The 27,622-nt window shown below is 37.9% G+C and overlaps 1 protein-coding gene and 1 long non-coding RNA gene across 2 annotated transcripts; one reads left to right on the forward strand and one right to left on the reverse strand.

The window, feature by feature from the left end:
• Positions 1-8,066: 8,066 nt before the first annotated feature.
• On the reverse strand, positions 8,067-10,023 carry LOC121634184. The gene is made up of 3 exons (XR_006009199.1): positions 9,617-10,023; positions 9,303-9,359; positions 8,067-9,165 (listed from the first exon to the last, which is right to left on the reverse strand). It is a non-coding gene; the product is annotated as an uncharacterized LOC121634184 (long non-coding RNA).
• A 93-nt stretch (positions 10,024-10,116) lies between these two features.
• On the forward strand, positions 10,117-27,530 carry apobb.1 (apolipoprotein Bb, tandem duplicate 1). The gene is made up of 30 exons (XM_041976665.1): positions 10,117-10,195; positions 11,140-11,354; positions 11,647-11,679; positions 11,802-11,914; positions 12,013-12,158; positions 12,264-12,411; positions 12,525-12,677; positions 12,842-12,966; positions 13,100-13,185; positions 13,687-14,128; positions 14,257-14,371; positions 14,657-14,803; positions 14,975-15,186; positions 15,269-15,464; positions 15,554-15,733; positions 15,839-16,042; positions 16,152-16,319; positions 16,414-16,619; positions 16,716-16,898; positions 16,983-17,113; positions 17,266-17,470; positions 17,562-17,734; positions 18,149-18,309; positions 18,393-18,505; positions 18,597-18,970; positions 19,615-25,614; positions 25,704-25,815; positions 25,904-25,927; positions 26,026-26,212; positions 26,311-27,530. The coding sequence occupies exons 2-30, from the start codon at positions 11,300-11,302 to the stop codon at positions 27,301-27,303; spliced, it is 11,385 nt and encodes a 3,794-aa protein (XP_041832599.1). The 5' UTR covers positions 10,117-10,195; positions 11,140-11,299; the 3' UTR covers positions 27,304-27,530.
• The last annotated feature ends 92 nt before the right edge of the window (positions 27,531-27,622 follow it).

Raw genomic sequence — 27,622 nt, forward strand, 5'->3', positions numbered from 1 at the left:
ATTTTTATAGATGCGCTCTCATCTATCAGCGATAACAGGTTCTCTGGTGCATTCTCTAAAGTGACACTGCAGGCAGGGTGGTGTGTATGTCAGTATTTCAGAGAGTGGATAAATAATTAACTCTGTTTGTGTGTGTGTGTGTGTGTGTGTGTGTGTGTGTGTGTGTGTGTGTGTGTGTGTGTGTGTGTGTGTGTGTGTGTGTGCGCGTGTGTGTGTGTGTGTGTGTGTGTTTCCTCCTGAAGCCTGACACCTGTTTCTGTAAGCACATGGAGTGTTTATCTAGACCTCAGAGTGAGTACAATACAGATGGAGTGGGAGGTGGTGGGGTGTTCAAGGCAGTGATAAAGTAGTCCGAGGTTGCTTTTGTTTGTTATTGGCAGCTTGAAACTGAATACTGACACTAGCCTGGAATTGTTGAGATGATGTGGATGAAAGAGGCACTTTTAGAAAAGGACGACATGTTCCCTGTCTTGCCATTATTGGGAAATAAACTTTATATGATGAAAATTAAATTAAACGTTACCTATCAAGAGGTAGCTGCAGGTCAGATTATTTCAAATAGGAATCTTAAATATTAAGGAAAGGAAAGGAAAGGAAAGCAAAGGACAGGAAATGTTACACTTAAATTTAAAGCTGATTTGCAATTTATTTTCCAAATGAAAAATATTTAAAAATTCAGGAAAAGTTAAAAAAAACTTACTGATTTTCTCATACTTGGGATAAAATGTAAATGTTAACCTAAATAGTGAAGATTTAAACTTTGACTTAATGATTAATAATGTAATTTCAGATGGCTTAAATAAAATGAAATCAGATTAAATCATGTACATTTTTTCCAGTATGAGTGTGCAACAATACAACAGTATTGAATAGAAAAGGATCTCTTTACAAATATATAATGATCCTCTAGAGGCCACTATAAGCTCTTCTGTCCAACTGCGGTGCAATTTAGTAGGTTGAACTCTCTTAAAGCTTTAGCTCAGCTGATAGGTGGGCCTTAAGTTAGGGGTGTTCATGGGCACAGTCCCTTTCTAGCCAATTATCAGAGTATCCTGTGTTGGGATGCAGTGGTGCCATGCAGAGTCAACCCCCTGTATTGATTACTTTGGAACCTCCTTACATCCTGTTTTTGCAAAAAAAAAAAAAAAAAAAACTCTTTTGTCTACCCAGATAAGTGCAAGTAAATAAATTACCGGTCCAAAATCTACATGCATGCACAGAAATGCACATTATGCTGTGTTTAGAATGACATATAATTCTATCAAGAAGACACCTAAGTTCTATATATGTAACAAGGTGGATAAAACTTTATATAAATGGGGGAAGATGAGACCATTTTTGTATCCCTTTTTGTATAAAATAAATTCTGCATTCTTGCTGTCAAGTTATTGGGAAGTGCATGAGATTGTTCAATTCAAGTGCAAATAAATGTAAATTTAATGTTTTTTATTTTATACTTCTTAAAATGCTGTTCTCAAAAATTAGCAGAAAAGTTGATATTTTTCCTAAACTTCCCTTTATAACCATAGAATTGTAATTTAAACTAATGTATTGAAAATCCTTTATAAAAAAAACATTAAGTCATTCAAGTCAAGTCATTTAAGTAGGACACTGCAAGCTTATGTAATGAGGCCATCATTTGCTTGATCTAGCTTTCAGATGGATTAGCAGTACAGAGAAAATTAGAGTTTAAAAAAGTACTATTTTACTTATTTACTTCACTACACGGCACCTACTGTGTAAAAGGGTTTCATACTGGTCTCATGAGAGAGGAATAGATTAGCTACAGTTCTAGTTTATACATGTTGCCTGTAGATGTTATCACATTTCTTTATAGATCTTTTTCACTGCCCTTCCTCTGTAACACATATGTACATTTAACCTCCCACATGATTTGCAAAAAGCACTCATGAGATATTGATTAAACTGTCTTAGATTAACAGTGAAGGGCACTGCTCCCATCTATAGGCTTCTGTAAATATTTAAGGAACACATGCAACTAAATTCAAGGTTTAACATGATTGCACTACAGTTATACGCCAGACCAGAACGTCAGAGCAGATTATACTTCTTGAAGGGGAAGAAAGACTGCATGTCCACCATAAGTCAGACTGCTTTGACTGCAGCATTGATGTCAATAATGGAGGTTGGCTTTTAGCTGTGGACTGCTATGTAAACCCTGGAGGTGATCAGATAGAGAAGAATGTTGCTGCACAAGTTGTTAAAAATGACCTGTACAGGAGGTCAAAAGAGGGGACTCCTCCTTTAAGATACACTGCATATTCTATGTGCTTTTAATTTGTATGTGTTCTTTTCTTTTGTTTTATCAATATATTAATACAATTACGTAATCTCCCATTAGGGATTAATAATATACTTTTGACTTATCAATCCTTGTCTGTTTACCTGCCTGTCACTGTTTCTGTTTGTCTTCAGCATTATGCAAAATGGCAAGAGCATGGCCAAAAGAAGCACCAGTCAAACTTTGGTGCAAATACATGTAGACTTTTTCTCTTTTTTTTTGTAGGGCACTGGCCTTGGCAGAGAGCTCTGAGTGCCCTTGTACAATGTATCTCCCCTCAAAAAGTATTTAATACTTAAATTTCTAACTTTAATTTTCAAGCTGCAGCAGGGAGTTTAGATATCTGGACTTGTGTTTGTCAAACACAAAATTCCAGACAGATAAAGTCTAAAACTGGCAGTATGAAGCAGAATTTAGCTATTGAAGCCACATATACTGTATTTCCAAGGACCAAAATAAAGCAAGGGTGAATTTTCCAGGTGGCCATAAGCATGAAAATGCTGTGGTTGCGCTATATTTGTTGGTTGTGTAAATAGGCAAAAGTTTCCTGACTTTGCCAAAACATTTTTTCTTTTTTTTTCTTTTTTTTTTTAAGGGAGGGATAAATGGCAGGTTACATCTTTTTTCTGTCTTTTTTCCCTTTTATTTGTTTTGGACTGGTATAATTGTATAAACAGAAACCAAGAATGACAAGAAAACTGGAGTTTTCCACTTATTTTCCATGAACACTGAAACTGGTAGAAATTCAAATATGCCAGAATGAGCTAATGTGTGTGGCGCAACAATTGCAAAACATCATCTTGTAATAAAGGCAAAAGTTTACCATAAACATAATTCAATGTTTTTTTATACCTTCATTTCGCAGCAGCAGTAGAAAGAGAGGAAATGATGGAGACATAAAGCATTTATAACAAACATTCATATGTAATGCGTGCAAAATGTGTGCAGTCAGTGTGTCTGACATTGGCAGAAACATCTATATTGATCTGAAACGTGTTTCAACATGTTAGCGTTTATCAAACCTGTTACAAGTGAAAAGACGTGATTAGAATGCAAACAGTGAAATCCTGTTCAACACCGATAAGCTACATGTGCTGTAAAACCTGCAGCTTTCTTATCACATTTGCTCTACTGCATTTTTTATTGCTCTCGATAGTGTCAGTGCTGAGCAAATTTTCTGCTCAGCAGAAGGCAGATGAATTCACTGCAGGTTAGCTTATGAAAATGGCCTGCTATTGTGTATTTATTTATTGTCAACCATCCTACTGTATATCTTAGTCTCGAACTGTCAGTTAATCAGAATGTGGTGCTGACTCTTGTTGGATTTTTTGTTGATAGTATTATTACAGTTTTTTTTTATGTAGATGTAACATCAGTGGCTTAATTAGTTGTTATTGGATTTATTCAGTGGGTGGCTGCTAATGCTTGCTTTGAAACTTTTGTGGGCTCCTCTGGTGTCAAAATTTCAAAAGTCTGATGATAAGAAATGCAAATGATGGTTGAGTTCTATGCTTCATATTTGCACAAAAGCCACATGTTGTGCATGTTCTGATCAGCCCAGTGTTGCTTAAGTTCCAGACTTATCATTAAACTCAGTCACCCTGTCCAGTTATGAAAGTCTGAACTCACTGGGAAAGACAAAGAGCTTACTCAGTAAATGTGCTGTTTTAAACATCCTATAATTTCTTTTAACCACATTTTGGTTGATCCATACAAAAATACTGTGTAATGTTACATAGATAAATATGCAACACAATTTTGATCTTTGTTGTTTTGCTATAACACATTAATTACTATCAGTTTAGTGTTCTGATTAATCCGATATGATTTATAAATAAAGCCATATTAATACATGCCCTCATCTCTTCACTCCTCTATTCCTGCAGAAGCCTTTCAACTTGTCTCACTAATAAATCCATAAACCAACTTCAGACTGTAGAACTCGGCTACCAGACTTCTAAGAAGCTTCCATATTGTAGGGCTGATTTTCAGATTTTACTGCTGACTTATACGGCTCTTAATAGCTTCTCTTAAAGCTGCACATCTAATCTGTTGGTTGTTATTTAATCCCAATTCTTTTCAGCAACCATTTTTTTGGGGAAATGAAAGTTGTACAAATCTGCATGCACTCTGAGATTGTCTGACAGTGGACTCTTATCTGTGTCTAAAACGCCGCTTAAAGCCAGAGGTAACAGAAATTTGGATGTGGATGCCAAATTTGTGGAATAAGCCTTCCCTGATTTTTTTTTACAGTATCTTATTGAGCTTCTGTATGTTATTCTGTATATGTCTAATCTCATTTGTTTGATTTATTTAGGCTAAGTCTAGACTTTTATTCTAATTTTTTTTGTTTGTATTGTTGTAATTATTTTTTGCATTGATATTGTTTTTTATAGCACTTTTTAAGTTTAATATAGTTAAACTTATAAAGTGCTAGTATTTATAGTATAATAACAACAATATATATTCTGATAATTATTGTTGTAATTGCTGGTAATGCTCTCTGCTACGTTGATGCTTCTGTAACCAATTTTAAAACTAATGTGGAGATTTGAATTGGCTTTGTTACTCAAAATGTAATTTCTACAGTAAAGGTGCTGCATCGTGGTCTTCACCTGTCATGCACATTCCCACACAATTATAAATCATATTCAGTTTTTAGCACGAGACTCTCTCATTAGTTTCCTTATGAGTTTAATGCCAGTTATGCAGAAATCCATGGATTCATGCACATTTACATCTTTTTATTTATTATGTATAAACTTTGACCTGTCTTCAAGGAATGCTTCTGTCAGTGCAGTTAGGTTTGGTCTAAAGTGCTATCTGTCCATCACTGATAAAGCTGGGGAACAATATGGCTTTAAGTGAACATGTTTATGACACAGCGATACCCTGTGCATGACTTCATTGTGTCTGGACTTTCAGCCAGTGTTTGCTCAACCAGATTGACTAATAGGTCAGTAAACTGTAGAAGAATGCATGATGCAGTTAGCAGTGATACAAATTAGGCTTTTCATTTCAGATATATACCCATTTAGTTTTGGTTTTTGCTTTGTGGTGGTCCAAACCCAGTCAACGTTTCTGACTATTGAATATAGGATGGCATGTAAACAGCACAGTGTTTCTCAATCCAGGTCCTCAGGACCCACTACCATGCAGGTCTTGTTCCTACTTCAACACGCTTGCTTCATTAATTAACTTCCTAATCAGATTTTTTGCAAGCCTGTTACCAAGCAATTCATTTAATTGTGGTGGTAAAGCAGGGTTACCACTAAAACATGCAGGGCAGTGGGTCCTGAGAAACACTGAACTAGAAGGATAGCATGGTTTATAATACCCATTTGCACCATACTGAAAAATACACAGCATAGAATATACTGACTTCTTATCATTTCATTCATTATATTGTGAAGTGCAGAGGTTGCAAGATGTCAGTTTTGCAAGCATCTTCTTGAAATTGGTGCAATTGCATGACATGATCAAGACATATTCTGTGCGCAAAGCAGACACATTAACTTTAGCAACTGCAGCTTTTTGTTTCTTTGTTTGTTTTCATTGTTTTTTTTATCGCACATAAGTCAAAAGAAAAATAACTGAATAAACAAAACACACAAAACAAACTGTGAAACTGACAAAATGTTTAATTTTGTTTAAAAACTTAAAATAATCTTTTAATTATTTAGAATTTGATACAGAAGCTACTTTGTTTATAATTTTATGTAATTATAATTATAATATAATTTATTTACTAAAATAGTTGTCTCCAAATAAGTTTGACTGATAATCACACACAGCAGCTCTCCCTCTGCCTCTGCCTCGCACAGATCCTGCGTTGGTGCTGTTTGTCCCTTGCTGGTGGCTGTAGTTTCAAGATGGCAGACCGTCATGGCACTTCCCCATCGTCTTACCCGTCATATGTATGAGCAAATCTAAAATTCTTTGCTGACGAGAATGTGCTAGAGGTGGAGGTCATAATACATTAATGATTACGCATATAAACATGCAGACATGGATTTTGGCAATAAACAACAGAAAATGTTAGACAATGTCCCTTTAATGACAATAAAACAATATTTTTAATAACTTCTGTTATTAAAATGTGAATCATTTTACACATAAAACTTTTCCTAATGAACATGTAGAAAGAAAATTGTTTCTAAAATAAAAAAAATCCAGGGCTGAGATTAAAAAAATAAAAAATAAAATAAAATAATTGACATCTCATACTGTGAGGGACTGGGATGGCATCACCTCACATGTCCTCTTCTACTGGCTGCCTCTCTTCTTTCCCAATTTACTCTCCTTCAGTATTCACAGTTTTACACTTTTAGATTTACCCTCCAAAGATCGGATATGAGATGGGCAAAACTTAGTTTTACAAAGCTGAAAAAATATATAGAGTTCTGGAAGTTGTTGAGTAAATAAACACGAGTTTGTGGATTTTGAAAAATTGATCTTATTGGATTGTGCAAAAAAAAAAAAAAAAAAAAATGAAAAATGATGTTTTAGCAAAATAGAAACCAGATGACACTAAACTGTAAACCGCATTGCAGGTCAGTGTCTTAGCATTTATCTTTCCTTTGTCTCTTATCTGTATTTGTGCAGTATATATATTGCAATGTGAATTTTTATGTTTCCCAAAAGATTAATTTACATTTACTGCAGATGTAATCTGGTTGATTTTTGTTACATTTACATTATTGGAAAAATGACACATTTTACACATTTTGTTTGTTTCATAAAAAAAAAAAATTATTCTACTCTGAATTGCACCCTTTTCTGATAGCAGTATTTGAAGTAAACAAACTACTTTTGTCCTTTTTGCATTTGATTATATGCATTGAGCCCACTTCTCAAGCATAAATGCACAAAGTGCAAATTGTTGTCACAGTACACAGCGTGCCAGGGCCACATGTGGCTGGATAAACATGGCAAACCTGGAAAGGGGGAGGGACTACGGAGAATCCATGGCATTTCACAGATTACATGTAGATAGCAATTTAAAGGCTTTAAAAAGCAAAGCCTGTATCGCCTCAACATAACAACAGTTTAGCTTTGGGAATGCAATTGATAGAAATTCAAACCTAAAGAGAGAGAGAAAAAAAAAGATTAGCTTTAAAGTTTAATTGTACTGTATGTTATGAGCATCATGTTGTTATTTTATAAAATTACAATCTATTCTAACTGAGACTTGAAGACCTTGAAGATCAGTGTTGTGATTCTTCAAATGAATCATTTTCTTGACAGTCTTAGTTAAAGTAGCATTCAAAGCTTTTTGGAAAACTACTCACAACAACAAGCTTTGTTCTGAGTTTCACAAGGCTGTGAAATGTGATTAAGAAGCTGTATGATAAGTACTGATCACATGCAGCGACGACTACAGTTGATAACATCTGAAATACTGTATCTCTCACAAACTGTCATGATGTGCAGTCAGATCATCATCAGGAAGCTATTTATAATTTCCAAAGGCTTTTCACAACATAAAGAAATTAATAATAAAGCAACAGCACTAAAAGTAAAAACACACAAAAAAACAAAACATCAGTGTGTCAGCGGATTAAATCATTGACCTTTACACTAAATGATTGATTGGGCAAGAGTCCTGCTCTTCTATATTTCAGCATGTCCATTTTAATTGTGTCAAAGAGTCACAGATCTCTTTCATAGAGTTTATTATTATTATTATTATTATTGTTGTTGTTGTTGTTATTATTATTTTATTTTTTATTTTATTTTATTTTTATTTTTTTATAATCCTCCTGATTATATTTCCATCTGCAGCCTTTGTCAGAATTTAGCAGCTGATTGCAACAGAGGCAAACAAATGCTATTGTTGTTTACCAAACCCCTGATGAAACACCAGAAACCTGGTTTGATGCAGTGTAGAAAACTCAAAATAAGTGGGAAAAGCAGAGGACATGGCACAAAAGGAAAGGAGTTTTCTCCAAATACAAAAGTGGCTAGCAAGGATACATTAAGCAAATAATATACAGTCATATTAATGTACAACAATTAAAAAATCCATTAAAAAACATATTTATGTTTACTTAGAATGACACTATACTTATACTATACTTATACTTGCTAAAAAAGAAAGCCGGATGGGTGAGGAGGTCTACACATTTTCTGACCTTTTACTTAATATATTTATCACAGATTGTTTGTGACTTAGCAGAGACTGATGATTTTCCGTTTTTTGGAGACTGTGTGTCAGAACAACTTGACTTAATACCTTGATGTGAGGATTTGGTCTGATGTTTTAAAAAGTAATTTTCATAGACAAACGCCCGCATGGCAAACCATGTGGCCAAGATGTCTGATACTTTCTACTAGGCCACAAACATAAAGAGCAATGAGCTAGATGCTTCTGAGAGAAGAGAACTAACTTTGCTTTCTGTTTTCATCTCTAACATTTCTTTGAGCTTTTTAGCATCTAAATCCTCAACTGAAACTAAGACTTCAGGATGTACATTCATACATGAGGAGAAACTTTTCCAAATAGAATCTCCAAGTTCTTCTTTGATTGTGGGCAAAGCTGGAGCATCAGCATTTGGTCGAATCCATTCTCTAATCTTTGAAAGCACAGTTTTTTAAATCATGGCTGATATTATTTGTATTGCATCTGCTAACTGGCCTGCAAGAATGAATTTCATTCCTGCATCCTTTTTTCCAGGGCTCACAAATTTCAAGTCGAAGTATAAGACTTTATTTACTTTTTTCGTCCCTCTCACATCACACATCCATGTGCTTGCACTGTGAAAAACAAATCAGACTTTATTTGTATAGCACTTTTCATGCAAAACAGACAGCACAGTTTAAGATAAAGTTGTCATATCTCAATATCAGACACCTTTCATCTTCTGACAAAAGAAACAGAAAAACATGTGAATGAGAACATGTTTATTGAAACTTCAGCTGCATTAAGTTCAGTGTGAGCACAAATAGCAGAGAAGTAAACAAATGTCAGAGAATGAACGATGAACCAATGATCTTTTACCTTGTTTTTGCACAGCCAGCTGACCAGTCAGAGATGGAGGGTGCTTTATAGAGAGGCCTTTAAAGGAACGGGAGGTAAATCAGACAGAGGAAGAGAAAAATAACATGTTGCGCAAAGACTTTTAAAAAAGCTAAATGTGGGACTCCTTAAGTATATGAGTTCATATTTGTTGGTAGCTTCAGGTATTGCTTTGCACACATTTATTTTTTGGGTTACTGGATTCATAGTAGACCTATTCCTAATTCTCATTGGTCAATAACCTATTGAATTAATAACTGTATGTGGAAAGTATTTCAGACTTCAGAGTGTCTTACCAGAATGCGTCTCAGCCGGACTGAGGCTTTGAGGATATGTCTTAAACCATCAGCAGGAAAAAGTGAACAGGGAGCGTTTGTTATCCCCAACAGAACCAGAAGAAGTATCCCATATTATGTAAATCAAATCCCTCATATTTATTTAATTGTACAAATATTTGTCAGCATCAGCTAAAAGTCTACAACACAGTTGTTGTTCGTTCACAGGTATGTACAAAACTTTTAAAACAAGCTGATGGAGACATATCACAGCAAACCATTACACAACATTCAAATGTACAAATCTAAAGAACTGCTTGTTCCCTCAAAATCTGCTTGGGAATAGAAAATATTTTTCATAAAATCTAAGAGAAAGAGAAGCCATTTTAAAGTTATCTCTGTTTATTCAGAATGTCCCTGCCAACAAACAAACTAAGGTCCCAATTCAAACAGCAAATCGAACTCTGCGTGGACTTTTGAATCTTTGTTGACCAAAGTTCATCTCCTAACCCAGAAAAGTTTGGTAAATGTGTTGTCTGGCTTCATTTTGGGCGGTGGAAGCACAACAACAAGCATCTAAAGCTGACCACATACAATCCTGTAAGTACTCTGTCATTACTTTTATTAGTCATATTAGGAACAACCACATTGTAAAAAGAAAACAAAGCATGACCTAACTGTATTTGGTTTAATGTAATTATAAATATCATAAAATTGCTAGTTAAACTTCTGGTAGATGCTGGTGTAATTTTATTAAATGTGCTGTGTGCTTGTTAAACCACCACTGAAGGACCAATCTAACATTATATAACAAAGGAAATGTTGCTGTGAGGTACAGGTTTGTCTTCGGGTCAATATTATCAAAGGATAAAGCAGCTGATAAGTTTATCTTCTTCCCATCTACTGTAGAGGGACTTTGTGTTGGAATCATGCTTTGATCACTCACTGTTCACTAATGAGTGCCTCTGTGTGACCTAATTAATGCTTTTATGAATAAATGTATATTTTGTGCAACATAAATTGTGGAGTATTTTCTCTGTCCTGTGACTTTGATAAAAAAAAAAAATCTTTACAATATCCCATTTGTTCAATTTCTGAAACATTTTATCCTGATTTTAAAGTTAAAACAAGCTTCCTTAGATATTGACAATTAATCATTGCAGATTACAAAAAAATGCATGTATATACTATATGTCTATGTAAATGTGCATCTAAATGGCTCATTAACCAGTCAGAACTAGCGATGTGGTGTAATTGTAAAGTGTAAAATCAATGTGTGCAGTAATGCTGACCATGCAACTGCAACTGTATGATATCTAAGAAGTAATATGTATTATCACAAAACACAATCTAATGTGAATTCTCATTAATGTTATTAAATGAAAGCAAGCCTTTTCTCTAAATTTCTGTACAAATTTGAGTAAGCTAAAGATATTTTAGCCAGTTAAAGGAAGGACTCCTCTCAGCACAATTTATCAGTTTTGTGCGTAAGCTTGGATCTATAGGAATCTTGTCAAACCTTTTGCCTTTGTCCCTCCACACAGGAGGGTGCAGTGGACTTTGAGCGTTCAAAGCTCTGTCTGTGCCTCCCAGTCCTCTGACAAGAGTTCAACTGACGGTATAAAACGTTCAAGCTCAGGCTGAGACATCAGTCTCATCTGAGTACTCGCCAACCTCGAGGGAGAGAGCTTCAAGGATCCCATCATGGGGGACTCAAAGCTCTGCCTTTTGCTGCTCCTCAGCACATCTGCCTTGGCTTGTAAGTAGTTTTTAACTGTCTTTGGCGTTCATAATTTAAACAGTGACATGCATTTTTGAGGAGTATTTTTTGTAGTCTCCCCAGTTGTAGTTAAATTTTGAGAACAAATCTAGTTTTATAAATTTTACTGTACATTTGAAATGTATTTAAATGATCGAATAAATTTTTATAGTTTATATACATGTATAAATTGGGAAGGAGGGCATGTGTTTGAATGTATTTTACTGCATTACTACATTTAGTTGCATTTCTACTTAGACAAACACTAAAAAATCTAATTCTTTCTGAACAGTTGCCCAAGGTGAAGGACATCCAACCTGTTTACGTAAGTGACTTTTTGCTGTGAGCATGATAACAAATTTGATTTAGAAGACATTCAGTCTACATTAATTCTAGACTGACTGTATATTTTTTTCTATATGCATATTTTCCTATAATCTCTTGTAGTGGCCCAAAGGTACAAAACCCTGCACAAATATCAATACCAGTATGAGGCTGAATCTCTGAATGCTATCAACGGAGCTTCACACCTCAAGAATGGACCAAAGGCCTCCTGCAAGGTCTGTCAAACATATTTACTAATCATGCTAAGTCATAATTTCTTCCTTTTCCAACTTGCGTGTTTACATAAAAACTAAACTTTTATTTTCTTACACAGGTTGAAATCGAGGTGCCACAGACTTGTAGCTTCATCGTCCGCACCACCGGCTGCATGCTGAGTGAGGTGGTGGACGTGGACGCAGAGGGCAACCCTGTGTTCCGTCCTGCTTCCTCCTCTGACACCTTTGCTGCTGAAATGGAGAAGTATGGCTCAACATGAAAACAACTACTGATGTTAAAAGAATAAAAACATCTTTTAAAGCTATGTGCATGAAAAACTAATGTAAATACCATCATCTTTTCTTTAAGACATCCTCTGAAGGTTGTGGTTGAAGGTGAGTACGATGTCAAACTGTACCCTGAGGATGGAGAGACAACAACTATCCTGAACTTCAAGAGGGGTATCATCTCTGCCCTGGCTGTGCCTCTCCTGGAGGAAGAAAAGAACAAGCATATGGTAGTAAATTATGAAGAACATGCTCAAAATTTGAGAACATGTTCAATCCATGCTTTACATTTCCAATGCAAAATAATTATTTCCTCTTATTTTCTTTAACAATTTCATTCTAGCCCACCATCCACGGCAAGTGCAAAACCCAATACAGCATTAACACCAGAGAGGACATTGCAACTGACATCACCCTGAACAGGGATCTGTCCAGATGTGATCAATTTGTGCCAATGAGAGATCACAACAGCCCCCTGGCAATTATCAGTGGCATGGTAAGGCTCAAAAGTCACAGATAATGAATTGCTTTTCCTGTGCTATAGGGCAGTTTCTCTTTCTATGAGAGGTGTTTGGCTCTGAGCTACAACAAATAAGAGAACAGAATTTCATTTAGAGCAAAATGCATTTCAAATAAACATCCGTATCTGTCTGTTTTTAGCACTACCCTCTTGCTCAGCTGATCAGAAGCTCCCAAACCTGCAATTACAAATTTGACAATGAGAAAAAGCACATGACCTCTGGATCCTGTACTGAGAACCACATCCTCATCCCCTTCTCACACAAGTAAGTCAAACCTTGTGCTCCCTAAAGTGCCCTGAAATATAGCTGTTCTGTCAATACTGGTTTTGCAGATCCATTCCAAAACTAACTATATAAATATATTAAATTAAATTAAAATGAACTGTGTTTTCTGCAGAGGAAAATATGGAGTTACCAATGTTGGAAAGCAGGAGATTTCTCTGATTGACGTTTCTGCCTACAATGACAGAGTCTTTGAGCACAGTAAGGCTTTTGTTAAATCTCAACTGTTTTGATTTGCACAAAAAAACAATAATGACACTGTGCAATATTCTAATAAAATATTTCATAGTGCATTATGCACCCCGGTCATTTAATTGGAAATATTCCAAATAATATCTCAAATACTTAAATTTTGGGGTTTTTATTGTAGTGTTTGGCTAGAATTTGGGATATTGGCATGTTGCTGAGTTACCATGTCGCTTAATAAAAACTTTGGTTTTGCAATGTCTTGTTGAAATAATGTATACTTTTCCAGACATTAGTCATGTGGTTAAGGGAAAATTTTGCTCAGTAATTTTTTTTATCATTGGAAATTTGGCATTTTGTCTTTATGCAGCTTTGAAATAAAAAATAGGAATTAAATGCTTTTTGTTGCTGATCAAATTCAGTGTTTTAATAGTTTTGGAAACCAGGTTGCACTTTATGGTTTAGAAGTGTGAATTACAGCAGCATTGTCTCATCACAACCTGGTTGTGTTTCTAGGTGACATCGTTAAGGAGCTTCACATGGAAACTGTTGAAGACAAGAGTGCCATCCAGGATAAAGAAGCAGCTCTGAATCTTATAAGAGAACTGGCTGGGCCTGAGATTGAGGGTGAGAAGAGGGCCCACCTCTTCCAATCAATTGTCTCCATGGTCCGTGGAATGAAGACTGAAACTCTGAGAGATGCCCTCCCTGAGGCTATTGGAGTTTCCCGCTTCCTGACCTACCAGATTCTGGCCCAGTGCGGAACCCCAGAGTGCAGCAGTGCTATCATGCAGGTCCTCAGGACCTTCGACACCACCTCCCTGGAAGTTGACGCCACTATTTTTGCTCTGGGACTGATGTCCAACCCTTCTGGCCTCTTAATCCATGATATGCTCGAGATGGCCAAATACAAACACAGCAAGCCCATCATGTATGCGCTGAGCAATGTTGTTAAGAGGTGAGTGGAATTAATTAGCCCATGTTCTGAGTAAAAAATCTCAGTAACACCATAACTGAGCATTAACTGACTTTATGATCAATAATATAAATGGGGTTAAACATTAATTTTTTTATCCTCTTCAACAGGTTTTACAAAGCTGAGGGAAAACTGATTCCTGAGATTCATTCTGTTGCTGAGTTTATGGCTGCTGAGTTGGGCGACTGTACTGGAGACCAGGACCAGACTTTCATGACACTGAGGGTAGGCATCTCATCTGATGGCTCAAACTGGAGATGAAAGCATTGAATTCAGTCGAGTTTGCTCCACAGTGTAGATTCTGAGCATGTGTATAAATGTTGAGCTATACAAATACTTCATGCTTTCAAACACTGGTAAATACCAGAACTTGTCAGCATCTATATTCCAAAGAGCAAAGACATGGATGAGTTAAAGGATAGACTGAACTTGAATTTTAACTAATCCCAAGCATGTCTGAACATGGATTATGGTTAATGAGAAAAATAATTGTCTCTTTTCTCATTATAGGTGATTGGAAACATGGCTCCAGCTGTGATTCCAGCTGGTCCTGCACTCAAACAAGCTGTGATCCAGTGTGTGAAGCAAACTGCAGCTACCCACAGTGTGCAGGAAGCTGCTATCCAAGTTTTCAGGCAGATTCCAGTTCCTCATGAGGTACGTCAAACAATTAGTCTGACAGATTGTTGTTGTCAGTAGTTCTGTTGTGCAATGCTTTTAATGCTTCATGTAAAGCACTTTGAATTATCATATATATGAAATGTGCAATACAAATATAGTCTTTCCTTGTGTTATTAATTCTATTTTGTTTTCTTCTTTTGGTCATAGGACAGAGAGGTGTTCATGCATGTGATTTTGGACAAGGGTGAGCCTGTGCAAGAGCGCATTGCTGCATATCTGGTTCTTATGAAGGACCCTCAGCCAAGTGAGCTCACCCAGCTGGTTCACACTTTGCCCAGTGATGAAGACCAACAAGTCAAGAGCTTTTTCATCTCTCACATCACCAACATTTTGTCCTCAACTGACCATGAAACCCAAGAGTAAGGGGAAAGTAAATTATTTGAGGTTGCAATGATTTTGTTACCACCTGTGATCTAAATGCATTTGCTTTCTTTCTCAAAGACTGAGACAGAAGATCCATGAGGCACTGCAGGGTAATGAGATTGGCACTATTATGGACCCCATCAGGTATTCTCGCAACTACAAGATTGGCTCCTTGGAGGGCAACATGATCTTTGAGGATGCCAGCTACTTGCCCAAGGAGGTCATGCTTGACATGACTCTAAAGGCTTTTGGCTTTGAGATTGACATGATGGAGGTAAACATTTTGAGATACCGAACCCAAACTGTTCAATAAGTCAATACGTGAAGTTTTAATTTTGGAAAAAAAAACTTGTCATCTTGTAGTTCGGTATGGAAGGCAAAGGATTTGAGCCAACTGTTGATGCCCTGTTTGGAGAGGACGGATTCTTTCCCGACACTGCCCTGAAGACAATGTACTTTGTCTCTGACAACATGCCAGACTCAGTCAGTGAGATCCTGCACAACATCATGCCTGCTCTGAACAGGAACAGGATGAGGAGAGAGGTACTCAAGGCAACCAGATCTTTGGCCATTAATCAGACTAAAATAATCTGTGAATAATTTTTCTATACTGAAGTATTCATAAGCGATGGTGCTCATTGTATTCAGGTCTCCCAGAACCTGATAAAGGAGATTGGACAAAACCTCCACAAACTAGTGACAGACCTGAAGGCTGCAGAGTCTCCAGAGGCAATGGTTTATGTGAGACTCCTGGGAAATGAGCTGGGATATCTGAGGACCAATGACATTGAGGAGTTGACCTACTCTGCCGGCATGATGATTGACAGCATGTTGAAGATGTTCCCACATGATGTTAGTTATCAAATATTCTTTAAAAGTATCAATAACAATGATTGAAGGCATTCATTTATAAATTACCTATATGCATTTAATGTCCCATGTTTTGTTTAATATTTCACAGGTAATGAAGGCCATTTTAACCAGGCATGACAGCTCAATCTTTGCCCATTACATCTTCATGGATAATGAGTTCTTCCTGCCTACTGTCACTGGTGTGCCTCTGAAAATTGCACTGTCTGGTACTTTTGCTCCTGGTTTCAAAGGCGGACTTGACATTTCTCGTGACATGGTACTGATCCATAAATGTATTTAACTGCATCTTTACATTTTTTTTCCTAGTGCACCAACACAGTTGTTAACCACTTTCCTGTGTCTCTACACAGAGCACAGTGGCCTTTATGCCATCTGCTGGCATTGAGTTTGTCACTCAGATTGGCTCCCACATCCCTGAATATGTCAACTCTGGTTTGGAGATGCACACCAACATTTTCCATGAGAGTGGAGTCACTGCCAAGATCTCCATGGCACGTGACCATGTGAAGCTGACCATTCCTTCTCCAACAAAACCTACCAAGCTTATCAAAATGACGTAAGCCACGATAACTTTTCCTCTAATAAGTACAACTTTAAGACATCACCTAAGAAAACAAAAATGTGTTTTATTTTTGTTTCACTTGCAATGTAGGAACACCCTGGTGGCAGTGGTTGGATCAGAAGTGAAGACTATCACTCCTCTGGTGATGGACAAGGTTGATGTTGATGAGTGCACCCCAGTCTTTGCTGGAATGAAATACTGCACTGCTCTGCAGTACATCGACGCTTTCTCTGATGAAACTGCTCCTTACTTCCCCTTCACCGGAGACAGCAAGTGAGTGCAACTTTCTACGACACCGGCAAACATTTAGAAGTCAAGCCAAATTATTCCACTAATACTGTTATATTAACTACATAGATTTGCTGTGGAGCTCCACCCTACTGGTGAAGTCACTGAGTACACAGCCACTGTTGCCTACGAGCTCCTCAAGGAGGGAGAAGAGGCCCGGCAGAAGGTTGACAGTCTGAAGTTTATTCTGCGAGCTGAAGGTAATGTGTATTTTTTTTTGTTTTGTTTTGCTTTGTCTTTTTTATTTTGTTTTTTTTTTTTTTTTTTTTTTGTTGTTGTTGTTTTTTTTCTTGTTCACTTGGTCAATTTCAAAAAGCACTGAGGTTTAAACATATTAAATTGTCTACAACAGGTGCAGAGCCCACTGAAGCTACAGCAGTCATGAAATACAACAGAAGGAAGAATGTGATCTCAGCAGACATCCACATCCCTGACTATGACGTGGAGGCTGGGCTCAGGCTGGGCGTTGGAAACACCAAGAGCAAAGGAACTCACTCCATCTCTCTTGACTTTATAAACAAGAACATCCTACAGCTCTCCCTGGTTGGTCGTGCCAAGTAAGAAAGCTATTATAAACCTCAACAATATGATAAAATTAACGTTACCCTTATGGACCACAGTATACTGACTAACTGGTACTTCTTTCAGTCTGAAGGCCATGAAGGAAGGTATGCTAGAAGTCCAGCTTCTGGTGCCCTCAATCAATGCTGATGCCACCGTCACAGCCAAACTGAAACGAGATGAAGAACTGGAGCTGGAACTTGAGAGTGAAATCAAGCTCATGGATGCCATCTCTGAGCAGAAAATTGAAATTAAATATGGTAATTTCATTTTCTAAATAGCATTTTCTTAAATCAATATAATAGTTTAATCTTGTCAGCATCCTATACTGGCATCTATGTGCAGATTTTAGATAATAATAATAGTCAGTAACTGTTAGCATACAAATATGATTGTGCTGTTGTTATATTATTGCAGAGCATTTCTATTGGAAATGAAGGCCACTAGCTGTTTTTTAGTTGAAAAGTTGAAAATATGGTTTTGCTCTCATTCAAAGTGGCTTTGGCAAAAGTTTAGTGCCTACCTTTTTCCAATTTCTTGCATCAATTTCTCAAATGGCTTTGTATAACAAGCACAACACAGCAGGCTAATAGAAGATAGAACTGACATTTTATCTTAGAGGAAATGCTTGATTTTTTTTTTATTTATATGAAATACTTGGACTAATGTTTCAGATGGCAGCAAGATTGAGGCTGAAATCCAGACTGATATGAACACAAAGACCGCCTCCCTGCCAAATGGCAAATTTATTGAAGAGTATGGCAATGAGATTCTTGACATGCAGGTGGGGCAGACCGACATGAAAGTCCGTCACATCTTCAGGAAGTTTGTGGAGGTATACATCACTTCTCATTCTCTCTTATTTTCTTTAGTAAAATTGGAACCAAATGTAAAACACTGTTTCTCTGACTTTTTTAGGCCGGAAACAACTACATGGAAAAGTATGGTGCTCAAATGTTCCCTTACATGCAGAACTTCAGACTGCCCGATATCCCTGACATGTCCATGCCAGAGAAACTATTCCTGAACACGTAAGTGTCATGACCTCCATAGTAAGTGTTAATATTAGCTGTTTTTTTTTTTTCAAAAACATTTATCTATTTATTTTTGTGCTTTAAACAGTGATTCAAAGGCTGTCTACTACTTTAACAATGAGTACTTCACAATTAACATCCCCCTGCCTCTTGGAGGAAAGTCAACAGATGAGCTTAACTTCCCACCAGTTCTGACCACTCCCAGTTTTTCTCTTCCCAAGTTTGGGCTGGAAATTGTCTCCATGGAGATCCCCATCCCAGAGCTGGTTGTTCCAGAGAGCCTCACGCTGTCAATTCCTTTCTTTGGCAAAGCTGAGTTTTCAACAATGATGACAAGCAACCTCTATGATTTGGAGGCCTCAGTGGCTGCTGGCAAGGATGTTGTGGAGCCACCAAGCTACTCAGCTAGGTTTGATGTGAAAGGAACTTCTCCAATTGATATCCTCTCAGTAGCAGTTGAAGGTATTTCATTATGATTATTATTTCATTGTGATTATTTTATTTAGTATTATTGTTTTTAAAAATGTTGCATTTGTCACAATCACGTTAGAAGATTCTGTTTTTGTCCATTTTCAGTCAGTTTTCATTTTCCAGTTAAGAGAAATTCTACCGTTGAAAGTCCCCATGGAGTAAAATTTTCTTTTTAAATGCTTTCATTTACTCTGTTGTGTATTATAGTGTTTAAGTTACTAAATCACCAGTATCAGGCCCAACAATAACAAAGGAAATAATTAATTTGGTGGTATTTTCAAATATACTTTGTAATTTAGAAATTGATATTGATATTGAACAAAATGCTATTGTTGAATTTCCTAGTCAGTACACATTGGTTGGAGATGTCTGATTAGGTCACAGCAACAAAGAAATCAGAGCAGAATGCACTTTTTAAAAATAATAATGTGAGATATTTGTATACAGTTAGCATTGATTAGTTACATGGGGTCTCTAAAGTATTGGCACAATGGTTACGTGAATTCTGATGCTGAGCCGTAAATCTTCAGAGACATTTTCTGATGTATATGACTTTCAAAGTTTTCAAAGTAAGGTATTCACTCTATTAAGGTATTAGTTCTAAATTATGCTTTCCTCTCGTGTTTTACATTTAGGCTCTGGACTGGTTGCCACCACTGATTCTATCAAGGCCCATGTGAAAGGTTCTTTGAGCCATAAATTCATTGAAGCCAGTATTAGTATTGAAGAGGATGCTGCCATCACAGATAAGGTTAATGTGAAATCTATCAGCAACATAGAAGCCAGAAGTCCATTTGGTTTTGACATTAAAGTAGAGCACACTGGTATGGCTGGAGCCAGTACTGATGAAATTACTGCTGACAACAAGTTTGAGGGAATGTTCAAGGCTGGACCAATGTATAGCAAGACAATTTCAACCCAGTCATTTAACATCTTCCCCTTCAGGCCAGAAGCAAAGATTGAGTCTAGTGTTCAGTTTGACTCTACTTTTGTAAAAGCCCAGAACACAATTGCAGCCACCCTTGCCAAAGGCGAGTTCTTATTTGAGTCTAACACCAAGGCCTTTGAAGATCTCTTTACCCATGTTGCCAAGCTTTCTTTTAAAGACAACAAGCTTTCTATGAAATGTGAAGCAAGTGCCCTTGCTCTTGGCATGAAGATCCACAACCAGGCTGAAGCTGCTGTTGGTGCTGGTGAGATTGTCATCAGGATTGAGACAAATGGAGACCACTCTGAAAACCGTGTTTACTCCCTCACGACTGCCTCTCTTGATGTTAATGGTCTGAATGTTAACTGTGATGCCAATGTGAAGCTTCTTGAGAATGAGGCAATGCACAAGACCACCCTGAAAATGAACAAGGATGGTTTGACCACAAGTGGAACAACTACCATCCAAAGCCCCCTGTCCTTTGAAAACACTTTTAATGCTGGACTTGACACCACAAAGGGGACTCTGTCCATTATCAACAAGGCTGCAATGTTTGACATGAAGTTTGATAATACCAACACTATGGCCATAACTCTATCTAGCTTTGACTTCAACTCAAAGGCTGAAGTCACTGCAAGTGAGTATGCCTCTTACACCCAGGACATCACCTTTGACCTAAAGCCCTACACTGCTTCTGCAAATGTGAACAACCACCTCAAATTTCTGGTTGCCAACTTCATTAATGAGGCACAGCTACAGGCAGAGCTTTACAAGATGGACATAACTGGAAGCATGAAGGCCATGTTTGGCGAGGAAGAGATCAAGCACACCTACCAGATCAATTATGCTGATTTGACTGCCAGTGCAAAGTGTAGTACCACTGGAAAACTCCTTGGCACTCAGATGAACCACAACACTGAACTTGAAATTATTGGCCTTGCTGCCAGATTCAACAATAATGCCCGCTTTAACTCCCAACCAATGCGCTTTGACCACACCATTCGTTGCAGCATTGTTCCTTTTGATTTCAACCTTGATGCTATCTTCAATGCCGATGGAGACATGACCTTGTACGGAAAGCACAGTGCCCAGCTCTATGGCAAGTTTCTACTCAGAGCACAACCCCTGGTTTTTGCCAGCTCACATGAATGCAGAGCATCCGTGACCCAACAGCTAGATAACGGCTTTTCTCTTGAAACCACATATGACAACAAAATGGATACCGTTATGTCCCTACAGGAGCAGAAGACCAGATTCAGAATAAAGTCTAAAATGAATGAGCATGCCTTCAGTCAGAACTTTGAAGTTTATAACACTCCTGAGACAATTGGAGTTGAGGTCTCTAGCACCATCCTCACAAATATAATCAACACAGCCTCTAAAGATAACCAGGAGTTGAGCATTTCTGGCTTCTTCAAGTATGACAAGAACACAGAAAGTCATACAATTCAGTTCCCTCTGATTGAAAGTCTACCTGTCTTTTTGGAAGGCATCAAAGAAATTGTTGTGCATGTGGCAGAGGCTTTGCATGGCTTCATCAACTATGAGGGCTTAAGGGATGCTATTGAGAATTTCCCCGACCAAGTCAGTGACTTTGCAGCTCGTATGGATTTCGAAGACAAAGTATTTAAACTGAAGCAGTATTTTAGTGACCTCCCCCAAACTATTGTCATCTCCATAGAAGATGTGGAGGTTTCTTTGGGAAATCTTAAGACTGCTATTGAGAAACTACCGGCTGATCTCTATGTTTACATTCAATACTATTCTGTTTTGATCATGGACTTTATTAATAACAACAAGTTCCTTGAAAACGTCATCCAGAAAACTCAGGAAGGTCTGAAGACAATTATTGAGAGTAATGACATCAAGGCTGCAATTGTGTATGTGATTGATACCATCAGAGAGATGATCAATAACATTGACCTGGAAAAACTAAGAGGCAGCAGCATAGCATTCCTGGAAGACATTGAGGACAAGTATGAAATCAAGGCTGCTCTACAGTCTATCATGATTGAGGTTAAACATTCAGTTGAGAGATTTGATTTGGTTAAATTTATTTCTGATCTGAAACGTTTCATTACAACCATAAATAAAATTCTCATTAGGGAATATGTGGCTATCCCTCTCGAACAGTTTTCCTATAAAATCACATATTTCACCAAAAAAATTATTCAGGACTTTGACATTGCTGGTAAGATCAGCACATTCTTTGCCAAGATGAGAGAGTTGTTTGTACATTTTGAGGTTGACCAAAAGCTACAGACTGTTTTGGAAAAAGTTGTGGACCTCATTAAACAATTCAAGATTGAAGATAGCATGAAGGCTGTTGTCCAAATGGTGAAGAATTTAGACATCCCTACCAAATTCCAGGATGCCATCACTTACTTGAAAACAACAGACGTTAAGGATATCATCGACCATCTCAGCGTGTATATTGAAACTATCGTGCAAAAGCTGAAGTCTCTGGATTACAATGACTTTGTGGATCATGCCAATCAAGTTATTGCTGAATACACAACTCAAGTGAATGAGATGATCAGGACTCTTGAAATTCCCCATAAGCTTGAGGCAACACGAGAATTCATCAACACAATCATAACCTCTATTCATGGCATTGTAGAAGGCCTGAGAGAATTGAAAGTTGCAGAAATTATTAAAAAAGCAGAGGATTTCTTTGAACAGTTTGTGTGTGATCCCCTTAAGATCTCTGCTAAATACATTAAGGATGACATCATAAATCTGGATTTCACAGCTGAAATCTCTTCTTTTATACAATTTGTGGGCAAAAACTACAGAGAGGCCATGAAAGACATCATCCAAATGTTCAGCTTTTTTGTTCATATAGTCAAGGATGTGTTACCTGACCAGAAAATCATCAGTGAGATTCAGCAGATCCTCGATGGGCTCCTTACTGAACTGATGCAAGCTGAGATCAGCACGCCCTCCTTCACTCTTCCTCTTACGGATCTTGTTGTGCCTTCCATGAAATTCAAAATGGATTCATGGAACCAGTTTGTACTGCCAACACAACTTGACATCCCTGAGTTTACCATCATGGGTGTCTACACCATGAAAGCAACCACACTTTCCTATGATAGCATCAAGCAGAAAATCATTGAACTCATTGATTTCATTGTAAACTTTAAGATCAGCATGTTTGATGCAGATGCCATCTTTGGAGACCTGACTTTGAACTATTTCCCTGCCCTGCCTGAGATCACCTTGCCAGAGATCACGCTTCCTGAGCTTACATTCCCTACCATCCCTCAAGTTCCTGTAGAAAAGCTTGTTAAGTCTCTTAGGGTTCCTAAGATCAAGCTGCCCACCATTCCAGCTGAGATCATGGTCCCAGGCTTTGGTAGACTCCGTGGCGAGATCAAATTCCACTCTCCCATCTTTACAGTCAAGACAAATGTAGAGTTCCAGAACTCCACAGAGACTCAAATGACACCTCTGTTCACAGGATTCTTCACTTCCCAAGGCACATCTCCAAGCTGGGAAATCCTCAATTACAACCTTGACACCACTACTCGCATTTCAATGCCCAAAATGAAGCGCATTGTTCTTGCAGAGACTGTCAAGTTTACCCATGCTGCTCTTGGAGCTGAACACCAGGGATCTGTCACGCTCTATGGCAAATCTGCTCAGGCGCAAGTAAAGACCACAATTAAGGTTTCTACCACACCTTACACTGCTGACTTTAGTAACACAGCCTTTATTGGTGTGGAAGGAGGAATGACAGGCACTGTTGATACATCTTACTCTCATGTAATGAACATTCCAATTGCTAATGTCAGAAATGAGGTCACCGTAACCCAGAAATCAATTGTTCGCCAAGAAGGCTTCGCCTTTACTTTGTCAGCTGATCATACAGGCACAGGGAAGTTTAATGGTCATGATGGCAACCACAACAGCAAGTTCCTTATCTCATGCAGCCCCAGCATTGTCAGTCTTACATTTTCTGGCGACACAGAATCTGAAATTTTCAAGATGAAACAGCAGGTTACAGCTGAAATTGGCACCTTTAGCCTTAAATTCAATATCCGCAATGAAGCAGAGGCCCCATGCATCAGGAACAGTCTCATTGTGGCAACTGGATATGCCAGCCTACATGATATGAAGATTGAAATGAAAGCTAACCATGACACAGAACTGCATGGTGCAGACACTGGCAGCTTCTCCAATGCAATCAACTTCATAATCCATCCTGTGGAGTTTAACTTTGAGTTCCAAAACAAAGGAAATGCCAAAGTCAACATTTTCAGATCCCTGACTGCTAAGATAGACCTGCAGAATGATTACTTGGTCAACTTCAACCATGACAGCCAAAAAATGAACACACTCTTCCTGGCTCGCCTCAATCAGTACAAAATGCTCACCAACTTTACTCTTGAGAATGACAAAGATAAAGCTGGTGTCTTTGTTGCCATGGATGGTGAGACTAATTTGGACTTCCTAAAATATCCCATCAGCATTCCTGAGATTGACCTGCCTTTTGTTGAATTCCATACTCCAGCTATCAGTGATCTGAACCTCTATGAGCAAACTGGACTGCAGAACATTTTGACAACTACTGAACAGACTGTTGATGTGGATGCCAAGATTGTTTACCAGAAAAGCAAGGCTGCCCCAATTGTGATGGGTCTGATTCCTTCCATTGGTAACCTGATCACAGACCTGTCTTTCAAGTCTGCCATCATTAATCTGAATGCCAATGCTGGACTGTTTCCTGAGGATGATCTTGTGTTCCGCCTGAGTGCCTCTACTGCCTCTGTGTTTGAGTGTCTGAAAGCCAGAATTGATGGTACCACCAGTTTGAGCACGAAGAGGGGAATCAAGTTGGCCAACTCCCTGTCCCTTGTCAATGACCACATTGAAGGCAATCATGACAGCTCATTCACGATGAGTGCTGAGACCTTTGAAACTGCTGTCTCTGTTGCAACAGTTGGAAAGATTGTTTCCCCTGTATTCAACCTGGAAGCAAGCCAAAATCTTAATGCAGACACCAAGTCTAAAGCAAACGCTCTCTCCACCTTTAAGATCAAGGGGGATATCAACATGCCAATGATCAAAACTGTTGGCGAGGCCAGTGCAGACCACAATCTGAAGCTGGAAGGAACCTTTGAATATGTTTCCATGGAGTCAACCATAAAAACAAGCATGGGGGGCACAGTATTTGAAAATTATCTGGTTTTAGGAGTCCTGGATAATGAAGCTAATTTCTACTTGAATAAAGATGGCCTCCGCTCTACATCCAAGATTATTGGTGAAGCCAGGCTTAACAATGGAGAGACCAAAGTCCTTAGCATGGGTGGAAGCAACAATTTGGCCATTGAAGCCTCCATGGGTCGTGTCTATGTAGACCTAATGCATGTTTGCAACAATGAGGCAAACCTCTTTGACTTCACCACCAAAGGAAAGCATCTTGCCCAGGCTAAAATTGACTTTGCACCTATCTCCTCATTGAAAGCTGATTTTGAGATTGATATGACCCAGCCATGCAGCTTGGGTGAATTTAAATTCTTTGAGAAGACTGTTGCTGAAATGACCCCATCTAACCAGAAGATCTCCAATAAAGTCAAGTTTGTTAGCCCAGTTTACACCACAGATATGGATGTTGAGGTGGAGGGCAATGCACCAGTCCTCAAGATTGTGTTTAAATCCTCTGCCACCTCTGCTTTTGTGGTCTTGGAATACAACTTGGATGGTAAGTTGAGAGAAATTCATTGAGCATATTTATTATCTTATGTTGCACATTTTGCTTGAGTTAAAATGTCATATGTTTTATTCCAATAGCTTCCAGCACTCTCAACTTTGAGAATGACCTTCTGAACATGGTTAACAAGCTTGTCCTGACACATACTGACCTGACCATGGATGTCAGCCACACCATTGCTCAAGCCCTAAGGTAATATTCTCTGCATTTAACCACACCTTTCATTGTAATTTTTTCAAAGTTTCAAGTGGTTAACTCTTTCTTTTTCCTCAAATTCTAGGAGAAAGCGTCAAGCTGATGAAAGGTAAATATTTATTATTTTGTGCATGTTCATATTTTATTTGGAACAAGTAATAGGTAGAGAAGCAATCCTCATTTTTCATTGCTCTATTTTTCTTCCAGTGTCTCTCGCCACACAATGAATGTAGACGTCACCAGTCCTACTTTTACTGATATGAACCTTCGTTATGCTGCACACAGAGATGCTATTAGTGCTTCAGTTTCTAGTCCTTCTGCTGGCTTCCTTGGCCTTCAATTTAATGGAAAATTCTTGTCCCAGATGAATGCCAGATTGTATTTCCGTTTGCCTGTGAGTACCATAAATCTTTTAATACAATGCAAAATTAAATCTTGCAATCAAAACATGGTTAAAATTGGCTAAAATTATACTTTCTCTATTTCATCTAGTCTGCCCCAGAAGCTGATATTAACATCCTGGTCATCAGAACGTCTAAGGATGCTGATAAGATAAACCTGCAAATTGTCTACGTCATGGAGTCAATTGAGGCAATGCTCAATGAGCTCAAGGGAAAACTTCCCTCTATCATGTCTTCAGCTAAAGCATTTGCTGACAAGTACCACATAACAGCGAACTTGGTGATACTGAGGGACTTTTTCATTAACTACATCAACGAAGCCTATAACATTGCAACCAACTATGATGCTCAAATGAGCCAGCTGTCAATTTTCTTCAGGAACACTGTTACTCGGTACCAGAAAACTATTCAGACCTTCTTTGATGCTATCATTAAGGTATTTAGGGAGACTCGCTTCAAACTCCCAGGGTCTGGTGAGTTGACCACTCTCCCTGAGCTCCTGAAGAAGCTGACCAGCAGCATTGCTAATATGCTAGGTGTAACAGTCAAAATGATCCGTGAGCACACTGAAGAGTATTACGACTACTTTGTTCAGAAGATAAGCAATGTCAAAGTACAAATGCCAGTTGGTGATGTGATTACTGGAGGTCAGGTGATTGATCAGGTCAAAATAACTATCAGAAAGATCTCTGATGAAGTGGTGGACATTGTGAAAAACATGGAGAGTCTTGACACTATGCTAGAAAAGATTAGTGAGACCCTGAAGGCTGTTGTTGAGAAAACACAGGAATTTGTTGACACAGTCAAGTCTGACTATCTAGATGCAGTGTTCATGAGCATTAATCAAGTCTATCGTGAGTTTGTGAAAGCCATTAAGAACATAGCTGACCAGATTCCTGCTTTCAGCATGGAGGAATTCCAGAGAGTGTGTGAGTCCATTTTGGACATGATCATAACTAAGATGGCCAATAGCAATTTAGCTGTGAATCATATTTTGCAGCAGGCTTCAGAGGAAACAAAAGAGTACATTAAAGTTACAGATGGAAACTTTGAGCTTAACTTTCCATTTTACTTTCAGCATTAAGTAACCTCAGCAGACTGGAGGCTAAAGCTTGCATGAGACGTCACTTTTTCAGCACAAAAATATGGACAGTTTAACAATATTTATAGCAATGTGTGTCATAGAGACACCTGTTCTACCATTTTAATTGTCACAGTTTGTTCCGTTAAAACACTGAACATGTAATATTAAATGATACTCATCTTTCAAACAAAGAGAGTGAGAGAAAAAATAAATGCTATTAAATACAACATATAAGTTTTGGACTTATTGCTTCATTAATTTTTCTTTATTCTTTTTTTTTTTTTTTTTTTTTTTTAGTGGTGGTGGGGGAGGGAGGGGT

The sequence above is a fragment of the Melanotaenia boesemani genome, chromosome 22 (genome assembly GCF_017639745.1).
Source record: "Melanotaenia boesemani isolate fMelBoe1 chromosome 22, fMelBoe1.pri, whole genome shotgun sequence".
NCBI lineage: Eukaryota > Metazoa > Chordata > Actinopteri > Atheriniformes > Melanotaeniidae > Melanotaenia > Melanotaenia boesemani.